The 20,270-nt window shown below is 49.9% G+C and overlaps 1 protein-coding gene across 5 annotated transcripts; it reads left to right on the plus strand.

Annotated features, from left to right (window-relative positions):
* Nucleotides 1-6,964: 6,964 nt before the first annotated feature.
* Eno1 (enolase 1) lies at nt 6,965-18,350 on the plus strand. Of its 5 annotated transcripts, XM_039109258.2 has the most exons (13): nt 6,986-7,107; nt 8,819-8,870; nt 9,527-9,620; nt 11,372-11,467; nt 12,510-12,568; nt 14,231-14,300; nt 14,468-14,601; nt 15,072-15,294; nt 16,179-16,376; nt 16,949-17,150; nt 17,341-17,449; nt 17,566-17,624; nt 17,976-18,350. In XM_039109258.2, the coding sequence occupies exons 3-13, from the start codon at nt 9,536-9,538 to the stop codon at nt 18,043-18,045; spliced, it is 1,305 nt and encodes a 434-aa protein (XP_038965186.1). In that variant the 5' UTR covers nt 6,986-7,107; nt 8,819-8,870; nt 9,527-9,535; the 3' UTR covers nt 18,046-18,350. The 5 variants fall into 5 exon arrangements, with proteins under 5 accessions (NP_001103378.1, XP_038965185.1, XP_038965186.1 ...); NM_001109908.1 differs by lacking the exon at nt 8,819-8,870 and having other exon boundaries at nt 6,965-7,125; XM_039109257.2 differs by lacking the exon at nt 8,819-8,870 and having other exon boundaries at nt 6,979-7,107.
* Nucleotides 18,351-20,270: the final 1,920 nt, after the last annotated feature.

Raw genomic sequence — 20,270 nt, forward strand, 5'->3', positions numbered from 1 at the left:
AGAGAGCAAGAGAGAACAGAGGCAGCAAGCAGCCTCTTTTTTTTTTTTCTTTTTCTTTTTTTTTTTTTTTTCTTTTTTTTCGGAGCTGGGGACCGAACCCAGGGCCTTGCGTTTGCTAGGCAAGCGCTCTACCACTGAGCTAAATCCCCAACCCCGCAAGCAGCCTCTTTTATAGTAAGCGGGTACACCTAGCTGTTGCCAGGTAACTGTGGGGTGGAGCTTAGAAAAAAAAAAAAAGAAAGAAAACGCTAACACTTGCTAACTGTTAACTGTGTTAACCCAGGATATGGTTTTGTGCTTAGAAGACCAGACACCCAGAGTAATCTGGCTCATAAAGAATTTCCATTTGCTTAAACCCATGTCCAAGTGGCCTTCTCACAAGGTCAGGAATCACCATGTAAGGTGTTGGGAACCAAACCCTGGTCCTGTGCAGGGTAGCAAGTGTTCTTAACAGCTGAGCTGTCTCTCTGCCTAGGCCTCAGCTGTCTCTACCTCCCAAATTCTAGGATTATCGGTGCTATACTTAGTTTTAAAAAGTTATTGCAGTGACACTTTAAATCCCTCTTTTTCGGAGCTGGAGAGACGGATCAGTGGTTAAGAGCACTGAGTGCTCTTCCAGAGGTCCTGAGTTCAATTCCCAGCAACCACATGGTGGCTCATAACCATCTGTAATGGCATCTGATGCCCTCTTCTGGTGTGTCTGAAGACAGCGACAGTGTGCTCATATTCATTAAATACATAAAATCTTCAAATAAAAAAATAAAGACATGGTGCTTCTCTTCGGGTCTTACTGAGTCAAACCTGGGGGCTTTGTTCCAACAGAGTGCAGAGGAGACCCCTTGACTTGTTACAGGGCCTTCCTGGAGAGATTCTGGGAAATAATTGAATCAATGGATCACGACGCCTCCTGAGAACTAAAATGTCACCACAGCTCTGGGCATGTGTCACAGCTCAGAGAAACTGCCATCTTGTTCCTTCATTGATCTTAGCAAGCTGTCTAGGCTTCCTCCCACAGCCTTGAAGAATGTTTCCTCAGGATTTTCCAGTCCTGTGGCTTCTGCTTACAAAATGCTGCGTCTTTTTATGTCCACTTTATTCCTACCATTAGAGCACCCCCTTGGTATATAAGGATCTCAAATTTCCCAAAGGAGCAGAACCCCCTAGGCAGGCCAGTCCCTCAGGATTGTACAAAGCTCTCAGGCCTGGCTGTGTCCTAGGTTGCCCTTTGTGCTGACCCTTAGTCCAACCAACTGTGTTCAGGTCAGCCTAAGCCTGAGAAATGCTTCCACAGCAGGCAGGGCCAGGCACTCAGAAGGCCCTCAAAGGGAAGTAATTTACCCACTGGCACCTTGTTTGACCTGTGTAGTGCAAATTCCTAGTCAACCATTCACTGGCGCCGCTTTCCCGCTGAGCTCAAATGACCTGTGAATCTTCTGCAGCTTGCTGGACCTATTTTTATCTACCTCTGAGATTGAGATCAGCCTCTTAGGATACCCATTAGCCATCCCCCGGCGGCTCACTCCCTTCCCTCTGCATATTGTTAGGCTTCTAGAATCTCCCCAGCATCTGATAAATGCTGCAGTGAAATTCTCCCCACCCCACCCCCAACTTTCCTCATCACCAGGAAACAAAAAGACAATAAACATCAGGACTCCTCAGGGACCCTCACTACAGAGGTGATTGTAATGAGGCTTGTGAGAAATCTGGGGAGTTGTTACTCCCTTCCTGAAGAAATGTCAGATAAAGCCTGGTATTGGAGACATTTGGCAACTGGGACTCCATTTGTGATACAGTGTAACTGGGCTTTCTGCTTGGCAACGATTTTCCTTCTTAGCTACAAACTTGTTCCGGAGAGAGAACACGGGAGTCGGTGGCGGCCACAAACCCTGCGGTCACAGCTCTTAATTCTGGGCCCTTTTTTGAGCTAAGAAAACAAATTAAGGAACTAAATTTCATGCTGAGTATATCATCCAAATCCAGGGGGCAGACCAGTTTTGTCTGGGGGAGTTCCTGCTGAAAGGTCAGGGGTGGGGATGGGGAGCTGGTTACCTGAATTGGCCCCTTCTCTTCTCAGTATTTCCACTGATATAAGCATCTACAACATACTGGTTAGTCAGGAGTAGCTCTGCGGTGCCAGGTTCAATCCCTAGCACCAACAGACATTAGAGATGAGGTGGGGGCAGCCTTGGGTTTGGTGATAGGTTAGGGTTAGGGTTACACACGAGTGAGCAGGTAATAAAACTTCCACGGGCAATGTTAGCTGGCTATGACAGGGTGGAGGGAGAATTTTCTCATTCTCTTCGGTTTCACCCGAGTCCTTGGTGGAAACCCTCCCCTCAGTGTATCACAAAGGGCAATGAGTGGCTGTCTTTAGAATGCTGAGAAAACAGGTGAGATCCTAGAGAAGTGGGAAGAAAACTCTCACGGAAGAAAACTGCTGAAGCTGCTGTTAATTGTAAGGCGCCAGCACCTTCTGGGCTGTCGGCCCAGCCTGCTCAGAGCAGCCACCTGGAGCTGGTATAACTAAAGCCTTGGTCTGCAGGTTTGGGAGTATCATGCACATTTCCAAGAAAAGGCATCCCGTGAAGCTGAGGCCCTGGGAGCATGGGGCAGCGTTCTTCCAGCACCCTGATAGGACATGCTTTCCTCTGTAGTCTGCTGAGACAGCCTCGCTGAAGACAGCCTCCTGCTCCAGTCCCTCCTCAGCTGCCCCTCCCATCCCCACCCCCCACCCCAGCTCCTATGAGGGGCATCAGCTCTCTGGGGACCACCTTTTGTCTTCCCTAGCTGTGTGTGTGTGGGGTGTCCTTGCTGGTGTCATACAGGAAAGGGAACCTTGGGAAGGTGAAGCTGTAAGAATGGACTGTAGGAATGGGGGGGACTGTAGAGGTCCTGAGTTCAATTCCCAGCAACCACACGGTGGCTCACAACTGTCTGTAATGGCATCTGATGCACTCTTCTAGTGTGTCTGAAGTCTAAAGATAGCAACAGTGCACTCACATACAAAAAATAAATAAATTTAAAAAAAATGAACGAAAACCAGGTACAGATTGACTTCATCAACCTGGCAGGAAGTTTATTCTGAATGTATTTAAGCCCACAATCTCTGGTGCATAAATATGCGTAGTTACATTGATACTCAACCCAGGGTATATGCCATTTCCTCCGAGAAGAGGGGATCTTGAGATAAGTTCCCTGTACTAGCTTAAGGGCCTAAGGTTCTGTCCTGGCCTCGGTCATACAGATAGCATAGAGGTCACTTGTGCTATTAGCCACTCTGGTCCTGGTTGGGGGATTTTGGGGAAGCCTCTGGCTATCAGGGTCATTTAGATTACTAGCCACCTCTGGTCCTGGTTGGGAGAGCCTGATATGACCTGGCCCGACAGATAACGCGGAGTCCCCAGTCTGTTAACTACCTCCAAGTCTCAGCTTTCGGGATGGAAGAGCGGGTTTTTCATCTTTCCCATTGGAAAGACAATCTTGTGGTTGACATTCCTGGTTTAAATGGAGACCTGTGGGCACAAGGAGGACCTTCATGCTATGATTCCCCAAACCCTGCTTGCTTCCCTCGGACTTTCTAGCATTAATCCCTTCTCCTACCTCTTTTACTCAAGGTCCCTGGGAAACATTTTAAACAGCATTCGGTGTTTTTAGGTCTGTCTCCCCAAACACATTCCTCGCCATTCCTTCTTCCTACAGCTTAAGTCATCTTTGAAGAGGCCCATGACGCTGTGTTGGCTTTTGCCTGTAATCCCCAAACCCAGCAAGGTTAAGACAGAGGAGCTGAGGGGCTGGGGATTTAGCTCAGTGGTAGAGCGCTTGCCTAGGAAGCGCAAGGCCCTGGGTTCGGTCCCCAGCTCCGAAAAAAAGAACCAAAAAAAAAAAAAAAGACAGAGGAGCTGAGAATTCCAGGCCACCCTGGGCTACAGAGAGCCTCGACTCGCCGCCACCACCACCCACCGCTATACACACAGATGCCAGGGACTGTGTTGCCTTAATGGCTGCCCTCAAAACCATCCTCAAAGGCAGAATGCTGGCTGCAACTCACGGAGACAAAAAGTGTTTGTCCTTCCTACTGGAAAATTCGGGAGGGACGTGATAACAATGGAAGGGGATTTGGTTTCTAGGAAAAGTAGACCTGGATCTTTTTTTTAAAGATTTATTTATTTATTTCATATGAGTACACACTGTCGTTGTCTTCAGACACACAAGAAGAGAACATCGGATTACATTACAGATGGCTGGGAGCCACCATGTGGTTGCTGGGATTTGAACTCAGGACCTCTCGAAGAGCAGTGGGTGCTCTTAACCGCTGAGCCATCTCTCCAGCCCTAGACCTGGATTTTATTGTTCCTGGATTTATTTGTGCGTATGACACGTGTGTATGCACATTTATATGTGTGCAGGCACACACACACAATGTGTGTATAGGGGTACATAGGTATACGTACAAGCATGTGGGAACACAAGGTTGTTGTGGAAATCAGTTCTCTCCTCCCACCATATGAAACTTGGGGCTCAAACTCAGCCTTTGAAGCAGGCACTCTCACCCACTGGGCCTCACCAGACCTATTTTATTTTTGCAAACTGAATCGGAACCCGAATCTCACCACACGCAGATGAGCACAAAAAGAACAAATTTCAACAGGAGCATTCTGCAGGGCCCAGCAAACTGCTCTATAGCCAAGAGTGGCTTTGAACTCCCCATCCTCCCGATTCTACCAGGTTGCTGGGATTCCAGGTACATGCCACTATCCCCGAGTTATTCTGTGGGTTGTGTGTGTGCTACCGAGGTTCACTACCAACTGAGCTACATGGCCTAGGTCCTCCTTCCACAAAGAGGTATTTCATTTTCTCAGTTGACTAGAGGTTTCACAGGTGGGTCACAGGACACATGCTGGTCTCCTTTTCAGTCTAGTGTCCAGCTGCGGGCAAGGCCTTAAAGTCTAACATTCCGAAGTCTCGGTAATTCATTTCCTCTCCCCGTGCCTTTGGTCTGCCACTGCCATGCAATTGCCCAGCAAGCTACTGTCTGTGAGAAATGACAACAGAATGTCTGTAATAAGGGAAATAACCCTGTGCTGACTGCAGGCGACTCTGAGCAGGGCCTGCAACAGAGCCTGGAAAGCCACGGAGACACAGGGCATGTGGCAGGGCAAGGCTTGTGGAAAGATTCCCACTACAGCTTGAGGTTGAAATGTTGGCTCAGGATTTCCCTGTGTGGATACCCTCAGAAAGCTCGCAGCGGCAGCAGCTGCCTAGCGAATGTTCCGTTTTAGATTCTTGCCTGATTCACTGGGTCTAGCAGACAGCTGTTTTAATCTATCTTTATCTCCCCAGCCATTTTACTGTAAAGTGAAGAGGTTGTCAGGAGACCTCTCAGTGCCGAGGTCTTAGATTCACACAGAAGAGTTCAGAGTGTCCGATTTCTCCCGGTTCTTATAAAACTTGGGAGAAGGTTTTTGATTTATTTGCTGAGTCATGGGACTAGAGACATTCGATGTACGCAGCCACCACACATCAGTGTATTGCTGGTGAAGTCACAAATCATTTTACAATTTCCTTGATGGTCCTCGTTAAATTTAATCCCAAAGATCTTGCTTCTTTAACAATGGAAACTTGTTGCGTGTACTAACACCTTGGACTCAATAACCCTTCAGTTTTACCCAGTGCCTTAGAAACCTCAGTCAGGAGCTGCCTGGAGCAGAAAGCTAAGGGTTATTAAGCAGCTTCCTGTAGCTGACTAGAAGATATAAAAACCAGTCAAGAACACATTTCAATCTCTTCCTGAAAGACAGATAATACAGAAAAGATAGAAACATAGGACATTAACTCCCAGACTACAGCCTAAGAGAAATGTGGAGAAAACACAACAGAAAGAGATGTGTTCCCTTCAGTGAAGTGTGTGCTTTGCAGAAATTGAGAGCCAATTTTTGTAGTGTTTGAGACAAGATCAGCCCTCTTAGTAGCTAAAGCTTGTCTCAATCTGATGGCTACTTTCTTTCTTTTTTAATTAGTCTTACATTTTGAGGTTGGGGATGGAGGTCAGAGGACAGCTTGTTAGAATGAATGAATCCTAGGAATCAAACTCAGGTTACTACTAGGTGTGACTGTTGGTATCTTTGACCCTGAGCCATCTCAAGGGTTCTAAGACACGGTTTTTGTTTTTTGTTTTGTTTTGTTTAAAAAAATTTTTTTTGTTGGTTGTTTGTTGAGACAGGGTTTCTCTTTCTTTCTTTTTCTTTTTCTTTTTTTTTTTTTTTTTGAGACAAGGTCTCATTGCTTTGTCCTATCTAACTTAGAATTCACTATGTAGACCTGGCAGGCCTTGAACTCAGAGATCTGCCAGACTCTGCCTCCCGACAGCTGTGGTTAAACACCACCTTTATTTTCTTTATCAGAAAAGTAAAATGGCTCCACCCACCCCTTCCGGACATTTGTCACATCACTTTGTAGTATCAGTCTAAAGCTTTGAGAAATGCCTCGGGACTACATCAAACCCCAAACTCTAATCACGATTATGGATCTGAAGAGTCCGGGGAGGTTTCATCTAGACCACTGATGGGGGAAAGGTATTATTAAATCTTTCAAGAAGGGGACAGTAACAGAGATAGAGAATGAATCCACACTGAGCTAGCACATCGCAGAAAACAGGGAAAGTTCTAGAGTAGGGTGGAGTGGCTGGGTGGGTGTAGCACAAAGGTACTGCCTTTACTTAGCATGAGTTGGACGGTAGGATTCGGTATCCTCCACACAATAACAAATGAGTAGGTAATATTAAGGGAAAGTTTACTTTCCTTTGGGTAACTCGGCCTGAGACTCATTACAGAAAGGACAAAAGGACGGGGTCACCTTGGCAGATGGCACCAGAGAGCCAGGACCAGACTTGGTGGAGGCGGGGGGCGCCCAGTGCGCAGGCGCAGTAGCACATGCCCCCCCCTCCGTCAATTCCACGCGGGAGTGAGGCCCCTAGGCCGCGCATCAACGTTTCCACACCGCCGGGGGCTCCAGCACCTCCCGGCGGGGGGGGAGGCCCACAGGAAGGCCCAGCCCTAAAGGTCATCAGCAAGGTCGTGGGCCGGACGTGAGGCGCTGCAGCCCGGCCGAGTGCGTGTAGGACTCGGAGTACGTGCCGCGGGCTCAAGCCCTCATGCCTGCCGTGCAGCCCCGCCCCGCCCGGCATCCGGGCTCTGTAGACCCTCAGCTAGGCCCCAGGTTCCCAGCCGGAGGCTCGCCCGGCATTCCGCCTATGCCTCAGGCAGGCGAGGCCAGCCAGGAAGGACAACCCCCGCCCCCGTGCCCTTGCCCCTAGACCGGGCAGGCCAAGCGGCCGCCTTGGTCACGCTCTTCTCGTGGAGTGACGGCAGGCAGAGCCAATGGAGTGGCGGCACGGAGGGTGGGCGGACTCGAAAGGGGAGAAGTGGGTGGGGCCTAACGAGCAGGCTAGGAAGTCGGAGTGGGAGGCGCTTAGTGCTGCTCCGGTACCGAGTCGCGCTCACGTTTGTCCTTAAGACTCCCTTCGGTGTCTCCAGGACCCTCTTTCCTTCCTCCGCAGCGATCCTACTGCCAGGTATGGTCCGTGTTCCCCTTGGGCACAGCTCGCCTAGGAACTCCTCTTGGTGACCCGGTGAGCTCGGTCACCCCCTACTCTGGGCGCGAGCCGCTACCCTGGGAGCACTCGGGTCAGCCTCGTGGAAGGACGCAGGCTCTTGGAGGGTGGAGGTGCAGGCCCTCGCAGTCACCACCGAGCTTCAGGGTTGGAATGTAACCGGGTACCCAAGCGGACAACAGTAAATGCAGGCCACGGATAATCGCGGCCGTGGAGAATAAAAAAGTACTTGTTTCTATGTAGCTAAGTGGAAGGTTTTTGAGGGAGAGAGCGACTTAACCCCCGCCCCGGTGTTCATTAAATTTTTTCTCAAAATGGAAGGGCGATAAATAAGGATGCCCAAGAGGCAGAGCGCCCCACCCTAGTAGATCCTGCTGGGGCTGTGTCTCCTGAACCGCAATCGAGCGTCACTGGGCGGGAGTGGTCCAACCCATCTCTGCTCTGGAATATTACTGACCAGTGAGTGTCGGTTAGGTACTTGTAGTAGAGGAAATTGCAGCAGTCCCGTTGAATAAGTGGGAAGCAAGCCCTCAGGAGACCTCGACCGAGTTAGGCAAGAGCTGCGGGCTTACTGGGTGGCTACTAGTCGTAAGAAAACTTCCTGTCCTTTCTTGCCTAGACAATGTGGTCCCTTAGCTGACTTGCTTTCGGGGTAGGCCAGAGCCAGTCTGAGGTGATAAGCCTGACTGACCTCTAGATCCACTTTCCTGCCCTTAGTCCGGCGTTCAATCCCGATAGAGCGAGTGGGTGAGGTTTTCTTTGATTAGAGACCTTTGCTGCCTAGCTTAAAGATCCAAGCTAGATGCAAATGGTGGAAGGGGGGACCAACTCCTACAGGTTATAAAGCCTCTGCAGAGCGCCGCGGTGGCACGTGGCTCCCGCGCCCCCATAAAGGAACCAGGCCTGGTGATGCACACTTGAAAATCTAGCGCTTAGGGATGCTGAAGATGGGGATAACCGAGTTCGGGTCAGCTTGGCCTACATAGGAAGTGCAGGTGTGAGATTTTATAACAGTGGATAAAAAGTGGGTACTTTATTCCTGGTTAGTGAATAAAGGTCCTTTGTCTTAGAGAAGACAAGCACAGAAGTAACTTATATTGAAACAAAAAGTATGCCTTTGCTTCCTTGACCTCACCAGAAAAGGTGTAGGGAACCTATTTAGATAACAGCTTCCGAATGCTAATTGTCTTAATGTCTCATCCAATTTAGTTCTAGAAGCCGTTTGGTAGATTCCTTTCTTGGAAAGCCTGCTGGGGAAGAAGTAAGAAAGGGACCTTCTTTTTAGACTTGCTGTTTGTTGCTCAATATCCTCTTTCTCTGGGGTGTTTTCTAATTAGACATCTACTTTGGGTACCTTTTAAAGGCGAGACAAGGTCTCCCTTTGAAATAGAAGTCAACTCTTGCCTAAATATGGCGGCCATTGAACCCAGGACCGCCCACGTGTTAGGCATCTAGCCTGCATGTGCCACCGGGCTAGAGAATGGCAGTACTGATGACCACCAGCCAAGGAGTTTGGGATTCTGCCTTCCTCTCACAATTTCTTACTGGTTATCAAATCTGTGTCTGCTGAATGTTCTGCCCTTGCCATGGGTACAACTTGATGAATTGGGGTTTCTGTTTCCACAATCACCCTGCTTCACAATGTTGCATTTCCCTCCGGTCTACAGGTCTGTTTAATCGCTGACCTGCCTTCTCTGTTACTTCCCACTTCGCTGCGCAGCCAGAACATAGTTCTGTCCAGTTTGTATTTACCTAATTGCCCACAGAACACTTAGCTTCAGAGGGCTATAAGTGACTTCTGTACGTAGCCCACTTGTTCTCTGTCCAGGTCCAGGATCTTGGGGGTGATCTCTTGGGATAAATAAACCTTCTATATTAGAGTTTATGGGTAATATATGAACTATTTTCCCCCTACAGAACTTCACCATGTCCATTCTCAAGATCCATGCCAGAGAGATCTTTGACTCCCGCGGGAATCCCACCGTTGAGGTGGATCTCTACACCGCAAAAGGTACACGAACCCACATTATTTCCTGGTCTCTTGCACCACAGTTTATTGATAATGTGATGGGGAAGCAAGGCAGAGTCTGATCTACTCTGATCCCTCTGAGCCTTCCACCCACTGAGCCATCTGCCACCATGTCTGGCTTTGCTTCTTGGTATTTAAGACAGGATGTGGGTTGGGTAGGTCACCGGGGCAGGGAAGTAAGGGAGGGCTTAAGCCCTGGCTCCTGAAGAAGCCTGGCCTCCTGATCGGATCAGCCAATGGAGGGGGAAGCCTTCTCTCCCCACATGAAAGGAAGGAGACAGCCCGGAAGCTCTGCTTTTTCCTCTAGGCCAAGCTACCCATGGTGAGGAACTCGTGTGTTATAAGGGAGTGGGGATATAGTTTGGCAGAGCATTTGCTTAATATGTGGGAAGTCCTAAATTTAAATCACAGCATTGCAAGGAGAGATTGGCTGGGTGTGGCAGCGACTACCATAAATCTCAGCACTTGGGCCTGCTCAGGAGGGAGGATTGCCAGTTTTGAGACTAGCCTGGGCTACATAGCAAGGCCCTGTTTCTACTACTCAGAGACAAAACAAAAAAAAAGCCCACCCCTGCTGATTCCAGCATCTAGATGTAGAGATGCATGTAGTGGGTGCCATAGGAAAGAGGCCTGGGGAAGATGTAGCAACGTCTTACAGAGCTCACAAGCTCACCAGTCTGGGCTGAGTCATTGTGTGACTCAGAATTCAAGCACCAGAGCCCAGCCCTACCTACCCGTTGTCCCAGGAAATGAGGGATCCTCAAATCACCAGCATGTGCCTGCTTGTTGGCCGCCATTGTCTTTGCCAGGGGTTCTCAGCTGTGTTCTGGCAATGTTTCCTGGTGAATACCAGGAATGCTAGGTAGCATCAGGTGTCAGATAGCAGGGTTTGGCTCCACCTGCTGGTGACATCGTGCATGACAAGGTGTCTGATAGCAGGAGATGGCTCCACCTGCTGGTGCAGCTTTACCCCTAAATTGACTTTTTTTTTCTTTTCTTTTTTTTTTCTGGGGCTGGGGACCAAACCAGGACCTGGCACTTCCTAGGCAAGCGCTCTACCACTGAGCCAAATCCCCAACCCCCTAAATTGACATTTAAACAGTCAAACAAGACGGGTGTCTTAACTGTAGCTCTTTAGAATCTTTATGCTTTCGCCTGCCAATGAAAAGCGCTTTTTACGATAATTAGTTTATCTTGCCATAAGATTTCCTGTGTATGTAGCCTACACTGAAGTCAAGTCCTCAGTCTTAGGTGCTGAGATTGGAACTGTGGACCAAGATATTTGGGGAGGTGATTCAGTTAGGAAAATGCCTGCTGTGCAGACATGAGGCTCAGCGTCCAACCCCCAGGACCCACATAAGAACCCAGGCCTGGGGATTATGTGTCACCCTAGTCCGTGTACCCAGCTTTTGCACTGTGAATCTATGTGTCTGTGGCCACTGACAAGCCTTGCCTCACCTAGGCCAGGACCATCTGGATATGCAGGAAGTCAGGGTGGGCACAGACAGTGCTACCTTGCATGTCCCTCACTCAGGAAGTTGTGTTCACTCTGTATAAAGAGTGGTGTGGAAGACTCAGGCGGGTGAGAAGGCTGTCGTGTTTCTGAGTGAGGATTTACTAACTGGGGACTTGGAGGTACAAGAATTTCTTTGGTCCCAGTTGGCTTCAGACACGGATCCTCCTGTGTATTGGGACTGCCCAATGTTGAATTTCTTTCCCCCCACTGTTCCCAGGTCTCTTCCGTGCTGCGGTGCCCAGCGGTGCGTCCACTGGCATCTACGAGGCCCTAGAACTCCGAGACAATGATAAGACCCGCTTCATGGGGAAGGGTAAGGATAGGAACTTAGTCTCATCTGCACGCACCAACCTCTTCCCCTCCCAGGCATTCACCCACAGCACTGCTGAGCACTGCCATCAGGAAAGCAGCAGGGCAGCTTACCCTCGCCTTCCTCCCACAAGGGACTGATGCCGTCACTGGTGTCCAGTTGACAGGATCAGCCTGATCAAACAAGCTCCCAGATCTCTGGCCTTCAGATCTTTAAGATTGGTGTGGCTCTGACCTTTGTTATGTAAGTGGAGTCTGCTCCCCCCCCCAGGTGCTGCAGAGTTGGGCCCTGCCCTTTTCTCTGATAACACCCCCCTGCAGAGTCTGGCCTTTCTTTTTTTCTTTTTTTTTTTTTTTTTTTTGGTTCTTTTTTTCGGAGGTGGGGACCGAACCCAGGGCCTTGCGCTTCCTAGGCAAGCGCTCTACCACTAAGCTAAATCCCCAACCTCCAGTCTGGTCTTTCTAGGGAAAGTCCATTACTGTAACCAATAGTGGTGAGAGCGGGAATTGAAATCTCCAAAGAGAGGTTGTGTCAGGGGGTCTCAGGGCTAAGGAGCCAGCCAGCATTAGAGCCAGCCAGCATTAGAAGCCTGACTACTGAAGCACCCCTGCCTCCTTCCTTCACTTTCTTTCCTCTGTGTCCTCTGAATCCTTTCTCTCCTGAGTCTTTTTCCTTCTCTATTCACCTCTAATGGGTAGGCGTCTCCAGACCTGTTAAATATGTTAATGAGTTCCTGGCACCAGCCTTGTGCACTCAGGTAACACGCTGGGCATCCTGGTGTGCAGCTGGGTTTCCCAGTGCATGGTCTTGAACTAATACCCCCCCCCAGCACTCTGGTCATGGCTCTTGGTGTGGCTTTAACCCCCTGGGGTGCTAGGGAAGAGGACTCAGACTGGGACAGAAAGCCCCATTCTGGGGGATGGGGGTTTAACAAGATCCTGTGGAGGCTCTTCGGGCTTCTGGGCCCAGGACTCCGGTGCTCCAGCGAGGCTGCTCAAGCCTGTGTACTGTAATTGTGTAAGTAATTTCATGATTGTTCTTCTAGGTGTCTCAAAGGCTGTTGAGCACATCAATAAAACTATTGCACCTGCTCTGGTTAGCAAGGTAGGACCCATCCCCTGTAACTACTGTGTATCCATGCCACCAGAGCAAGGGCCAGGCCTCTCCTCTTCACAAGAATTGCTTATTCTGAGAGCTTTGGAAGCTGGCATGAGTCTAACCTGCCTGCTGCCAGTGTGTGCCATTGCTTCTGAAAGCGCCTGAATCTGGGGCAGGGTGGGGAGTGCTTGACATGTTTCCATATGCTCTCCTGACCTTTGTGTGTCATGGGACTTTGTTCAAGGCAGTAGTGGGACTTTGGAATTTATTGCTCTGTTGGATGGCTTTGTTACAGACTGGGTGGGACTGGGGATGTAGGTGGAAGCAGGTGCCTGCAATTCTAGTATAAGGAGATAGAACTCCACCCCAGCCTCCATCTTTTTTGATGTGTACATACTGAGTGCTAAGCCCTGAATTCAACCCTTTCCCCACTTTAAAACATCCTCATTTGAGGCTGGAAGGGAAGCTCAGTAGAGCAGCGCTTGCCCTTCAGGAGCTGAGGTTGGTCCCAGCACCAGTGTGAGGTGGCTCACAGCCAGCTGAGATTGTGGCTCCAGGCATAAGGCACTGTACCTGGTCAGTGTGAGGGACATGGGCCACAGCTTGTCCCTGGACAGTGTGTGTGCTGCCTTTGTGGTCCTATCCCAGTCGCTTCTCAGAGGGACCACCGGCCATCATCATCTCTGTTTGCTAACATTTAGTTCCTCCCTCTTGAATCACAGATTGGCCCTGTATCATCCATTTTGTCCCCAGCGAGCCTGTAACAAACACTGATTGGTTCTTTGTCTGGTCCCCAGACAGTTGCTCATTACAACTGCCGGCTCCAGTCTCCTGGGCGCCTCCTTGTGCGCCCACTGTCCCGTCATCCCTAGGCCCTCCTTGAATTGAACACTCTTGGGAGGTTTAGCCTCTGGGAACTTTCTGCTTGGGCAAATGTTTGCCTTCAACAATGCCTTGTCAAACAACAGCAAGGGCTGACCACTCACACGCACAGCACCGCAGGGATGTGTATTTTACATAGTGTCTGTGAATGAATATACAGTGATGTACTTGCATGTGTAGTATGGACCATGTGCATGTCTGGGGTAGCCAGGAAAGAGCATAAGATCATTTGCATTAGCAACAAGTGTTCTAACAGCTGAGCCATCTCCAGCACCCACATGCGCTGTTTGATTGAAACAGTTTATTGCTTCATATAACACTCCCCAAAATAGCCATGTTTACCAATCAAGTATTTGGTAAGGTGATCCTGGACAACCTGTGTTCTCACCAAACAATGGTGTTCTGTCCTTGTCTTGGCCAAGAGCTTTAGAGGTGGTAGCCTCTGCAGACCTCTGCCTGCTTGAATGAACAATGAACTTTATTAATTTTTATCCAAGAACACCCTTGTGTGTAGCCTAGGTAGACTGTAGTCTTTGAACAGGAAATGCCTGGAGCTGTTGAATAGAGCGAGTGAAGCGAGGTTTTGTTTTCTCTCTGCTCTACCCCTTCAGGGTGTCGAGCCAGTCTTTGGCAAACGTTGAGAAGCTCCATTGCTGAGCTCTACTCCCAGCCCCATGGCCACAGACTTAGTGCACATAATTCCCAGGGTTCCCAGGGTTCTGAAGAGCTGCTTGGTGGGAGAGTGGGGTCAAGTGGTAGCTGAGCCCTCACTTCCTGTCTCTCCAGAAACTGAATGTTGTGGAGCAGGAGAAGATTGACCAGCTGATGATCGAGATGGACGGCACAGAGAATAAATGTGAGTGCACAGGGGGAGCTGTTCCTCAGTGGTCGGTTGGAGATTCGTAATCAGCCACTTGTGGATTCAACACGCGAATCTCCAGGAGGGCGGGTGGGCCATTTATGCAGCCCAGTGGGAAACAGGCTAAGAAATGGCCCCTGCTCACCATTTTCATTCTATTCCAGCTAAGTTTGGTGCAAATGCCATCCTGGGAGTGTCCCTGGCTGTCTGCAAGGCTGGTGCCGTGGAGAAGGGGGTGCCCCTTTACCGTCACATTGCCGACTTGGCCGGCAACCCTGAAGTCATCCTGCCGGTCCCAGTGAGTGACTTTGACACTAAGTCTGTCTTGTTTTCCTTTCTGTTGCTACAGTAAAATATCCCAAGAAAAAGCAGCTGGGGAAAGGAAGTGTTTGGTTTATTACCGTTCCCGACTACAACCCTTCGTATTAGAGAAGTCAGGGCAGCAGTGAAGCCTTAGGTTACAGTCAGGGCAGACAGGAAGCTGGCAGGACTGCACCTTCCTTCCATCAGCGTTTGGGAGGGTCACAGTTAGCACTAACCATGGCGGGGCTGAGAGTGCGGCCATAGGTACCCACAAGGACCCTCCTGCTTATTGTGTGTGTTGATGCCCAGCACAATAAGGGGATAATTCTTAGAAGAGTCCTAGTGAGCATTTGGAGACCGCGTTCATAGGGACCAACTGGCAGCTATGGAGTTCAGGGGCTTCATGCCCTGTGGTGGGTCTCCCTTGTCCTCCCTGGGTGGGTGACATCACTCCTGTCCTCCTAGGCTTTCAATGTGATCAACGGCGGTTCTCATGCTGGCAACAAGTTGGCCATGCAAGAGTTCATGATCCTGCCTGTGGGGGCATCCTCTTTCCGGGAAGCCATGCGCATTGGAGCAGAGGTTTACCACAACCTGAAGAACGTCATCAAGGAGAAGTACGGGAAAGACGCCACCAATGTGGGTGATGAGGGTGGATTCGCACCTAACATCCTGGAGAACAAAGAAGGTAGAGACGTTGGGAACTATGTTGTGCTGTCCACTCGACCTGCCGCTTAAGAGCTTTGGGGGTTTTGGGTTTTTTTTGTTTGTTTGTTGTTTGTGTCTTTGCTATATTATTGGGTAGCTGGAGGCAGGTCCTAGATCACCTAGAGCTAGAGTTCATAAGTAAGCCACCGTGTGCTGGTAATTGACCTGGATTCTAATTTTGTGTATGTGGGTGCGCCTGCCATCAGCATGGCCATCCATCCACTGTGGCCTGGGGACTCAAACCTCCATCAGCCATCTTACAGGCACTCTGTGACCTCAGACCTGTATAGAATGCACACCCAGCTCTGGGGTCTGGCAGGTAGCAGAAGGTGTATGTCTACTCTAATACTCTTTTTTTATTCATTTATTATATAAGTACACTGTAGCTGTCTTCAGACCAGAAGAGGGTATTGGATCTCTTTACAGATGGTTGTGAGCCACCATGTGGTTGCTGGGAATTGAACTCAGGAACTCTGGAAGAGCAGTCGGGGCTCTTTACCTCTGAGCCATCTCTCCAGCCCTACTCTAATACTCTTGCAGCTTGACTTGAGGTGGCTCTTGTGAGGCTTCCCTTTCGGGGCCCCGCCTCTGTCCTCAGGACAGGTGATCTCAGCTGGTCACTGTAGCTGCATCTGCTCAGCTGCCCTGGCACTAAGTTTGGTGGGACCTTTGACCACAAGAAAGGCTGTGTTAGATGCAATATGACTTTGCCACTTAGTAGGCCCAGTGTCCCTGACCAGTAGCTTTGACCCACGGTAGGAATAAAACCCCAGCCAGGACAGAGTCCGCCCTGCTCTTGAAGACACTGCTGGCAGCTGTTCCAGTGGAGTCTTACCCCCTACCCCCTTTCCCTTGTCTCTCCAGCACTGGAGCTGCTCAAGTCTGCCATTGCAAAGGCCGGCTACACTGACCAGGTTGTCATCGGCATGGATGTGGCTGCCTCCGAGTTCTACAGGGCTGGCAAGTATGACCTGGACTTCAAGTCTCCAGATGATGCCAGCCGGTACATCACACCCGACCAGCTGGCCGACCTGTACAAGTCCTTCATCAAGGACTACCCAGGTGAGGGCTCCAAGGCAGTTTGTGGCTCCCTAGTCAAGGCTCTGGGCCATGAGACTTCACACCAGTTCCTGTAGAGATTATTCAGTTTGGTCAGGGTTAGGCCAAGATCCCGGCCCATTCCTCATTTCCCGCCTGCCCCTTTCTTTTTCAGTGACAGTCTTCATTAGCACTCGTGCTGAGCTGGAACAAAAGGTCCATACATTGTCTTTACTTTAATGTTGACTGAATACTGTGGTATACACCCTTAATCAGAGCAGACAGATCCCTGAGTTGGGTGAGGTAGTATGTATTATGTTGTGCAGAGGTAGAAAAGGAAAATTGCAAGTTCAAGGTCACCTTGTGCTGCTACACCATGAGTTCAAGCCAACAAAGACCTTGTCTCACACCAGATTAAGACGTTCCTTTAATCCCGGCAAGACCTTAAACCTTCTGTGTGTCATGGTGACAGTCTCAAACATCAGTTTTTAATGAGACCAAAACCCCCTAGGCTCATAGAGGAAAGGGAGAGGAGGTGGTGCTGGGGGACCACAGGCCAGGCCCCTGCTGACATGACAGCCAGTCTCTTTTCTCAGTGGTGTCCATTGAAGATCCCTTTGACCAGGACGACTGGGATGCTTGGCAGAAGTTCACAGCTACTGCAGGCATCCAGGTGGTGGGGGATGACCTCACAGTGACCAACCCTAAGCGGATCGCCAAGGCTGCAGGCGAAAAGTCCTGCAACTGCCTCCTGCTCAAAGTGAACCAGATTGGCTCTGTGACCGAGTCTCTGCAGGCGTAAGTAGCCTAGGGAGGGGGCTTCAGGGACTGAATTCCTGGTGGCTGTGGGATGGTGGCATCCAGAGGGATGAGAGCAGCTTTCAGAGGAGGGCAGGTCACAGAGGCTATAGCTCAGGCACGAAGGCAATTCAACACATGGCAGGCAGGGTTTATTGCATAATCTATCTGACCCGTGTTCTTTCTTTAGGTGTAAGCTGGCCCAGTCCAATGGCTGGGGTGTCATGGTGTCCCATCGATCTGGGGAGACTGAGGACACTTTCATTGCCGACCTGGTGGTGGGGCTCTGCACTGGGCAGGTAAGAGCTGCCCACCTAGGAGCAGTTTGGGGTGGGGGTTTGATCTTGTTGGCTGGGATCTAGGCCTTTGTGTCCCTGTTGCTTCTGTAATGGTGGCTTTTCCTTTGTCCTTCCAGATCAAGACTGGTGCCCCCTGCCGATCTGAGCGCCTGGCCAAGTACAATCAGATCCTTAGGTAAAGACCTTTCTGGTGGCAGCAAGAAGACAAATGGGTGGGTGTGGGATCTCAAGGCAGGCACAGACAGTGGCTTTGTGTGTGCATCCACCAGCACGCCCTTCTGGTGGAAGGCAGAACATGTCACCTTTGAGATTCCAGCCACTCTTAGGGCTGGGTGACAGTAGTATGTGCCCACATCCCGGGTGTAACCAGCATCTCTATGTATGTAGCTCAGGCTGGCTCAGAACTGTCTCCAGGTCTGATTTCAAATTCATGGCAATTTCCCTGTTCCCACCAACCACGGGTTAGAGTTAACAGACGTCCTCTTACACGAAGAGCTAACTTTGCTTTCCTTTTCTGTTTGCCAAGAATCGAGGAGGAGCTGGGCAGCAAAGCCAAGTTTGCCGGCAGGTCCTTCAGGAACCCCCTGGCCAAGTAAGGCATGGACCGGAGATCCCTGGAGCTACCAGATCCTCTGTCTCTGTCATCCAGGCGGCTCAAGGCTGGCCCAGTGCTTGCCCCTCCCATGTCACTGCTTCCTTAGATGTCCACCCCGACCACCTGGAGCCCTGCTGGAGCCCCCAGCTTTGTAATCATGTGATCAGTCTGAATCATTGTTTCTGTCACCTGACTTTCCAGCTAGTGTCTGGAGCCCTCTGAACTCCAGCGTAATCTCTAGGGTGCCCACACCATCAAGACTCCCCCCAGTGGTTTACTTGCAAAAATAAAAGCTGCAGAAGCCCATGAGAGTGCTGACATCTCATTTGTGATGGCCTGGGGATGGGGATCACCCAGCTTGGGGTGATCAACCAATGCAGTTACCTATGAATATGCTCTGAGGTTGGAAGGACTCCTGCAAGAACGATATCCAGCAAATGTGGGAGATGTGCAAACTCATGGAGGCCAGAGGAATTATTTTCCTTGCTAGTTTGGGGTCCTGAAGGGAGTCAAGTCACTGTTCATTGGGGTCACTGAACCACTGAGCTAAATCTGCACCAAGCATGGTAAGGTGGTGTGTGTTCAAGGGCAGTGCCTCAGAGTAAGGACTTGTCGGTTGTGAGAAGGAAGAACATCTCATTTAGTGCTAAGAACACAGCATTAGCGATGGTTCACACAAATCCTGGCCGACTACAGAGTGAGATCACCATTGCTGCTGCATTAAAAGTCTCAAGTACACGAAAACCTTGGGCAGGTCCCCAGATGCACTGAGCTCAGGATTGTATTAAAAGAAGGCGGCCCAGGTGCCTCAGGACCGGGTAGAGAAGACCCTGCTCTCCAGGGTGAGGTTAGATGGCTGTGTTGAGGTTCTGAGGCCCCTCTTCTGGATTCTGTTCAGTGAGTCGTGGTATAACCCGATCTGGAGCAGAATCAGGAGAGGCATTGCAGTGACTGGTCCTGTGCTTGTGTGTCAAGTAAGAACCTGTCAGAAGTGAGCAGCAGCCTGCTACAGCTGCCCTTCCCCACCCTCAGGCACACCAGGAGAGGACAGCATCTCTTCCTGGTGACCCAGCAGCTAGCTGATTTGTAGGTGGGATACATATTTACTGGTCAGTACTGTAACAATGGTTTTTGACTGCCACAGCGATATAGGTTCTCAGTAATAGGTTAGTGTTTGTGAAATCAGGGACACTACACTAACAGTGGACACCCTTCAAGTCTTGTTTTGTGCTTTCCCAAATAAGATTCACATCATTGACCACGCAGCTATACCACGCACAGCCAGAAATAACCCTTTAACACCTCTAGTAGACTCCAGAGCTCAGTGCTGTAGTCCACACCTGTCATCTCCATGCTTGGGAGGCTGAGACAGAATTGCTCGAAGTTTGAGGCTGACTGAATGCCTTGTCTGAGATTCAGAAGAGAATTCTATCCTATCTTTGGAATGGTCTATCACCGTCTCAGCCTGGCTTGAAACTAAACTCACCTTGAACTCCAATATGCCCAGCAAATTTTACTTAATACCATTTTAAATTACATGTCTTGTTTCTGTCTACTGATAATATACATGTAAGTCCAGAGGTCCTGGAAGACGGTGTCAGATACTCTGGAGCTGAGTTTCAGGTGGCTGTAATCTGGCTTGCATGTGGCTACGCACTAAACTTGGGTCCTCTGTAACAGCAAAGGCAATCTAAACCAGTGAGCATCCTCCAGCCTCAGATTTGGGGTTCTTCCTGATTTATACAGACATTTCTTGATTGCCAGATAATGGCATTTATCCAGTCTAGAATATTTGGGCTGGAGAGATGACTCAGCAGTTAAGACCACTGGCTGCTCTTCCAGAGGTCCTGAGTTCAATTCCCAGCAACCACATGGTGACTCACAACCATCTGTAATGGGATCCAATGCCCTCTTTTGGTGTGTCTGAAAACAGCTACAGTGTACGAGTATTTTTTTTTAAAAAAAGAGAAGAATGATATGAGTTTACTGGCAAGTGTGCATGTGTGCCACTTGTGTCTCTGGTGCCCGTGGAGGTCAGAAAGGGGCATTTGACCATCTGGAATAAGGAGCCACCAATTGGGTGCTGGGAACAGAATGCTGGTCCTCTGCAGGAACATGTGCCCTCAATGGCTGAGCCACCTCTCCAGCCGTCACACGTGGAGGTGAGGGCAAGCAGAGCAGTCTCCTTTCCGTTGAGTGGCAGTAAGCAGACTGCAGGCTGGAAAG

The sequence above is a fragment of the Rattus norvegicus genome, chromosome 5, assembly GCF_036323735.1.
Source record: "Rattus norvegicus strain BN/NHsdMcwi chromosome 5, GRCr8, whole genome shotgun sequence".
Lineage (NCBI taxonomy): Eukaryota > Metazoa > Chordata > Mammalia > Rodentia > Muridae > Rattus > Rattus norvegicus.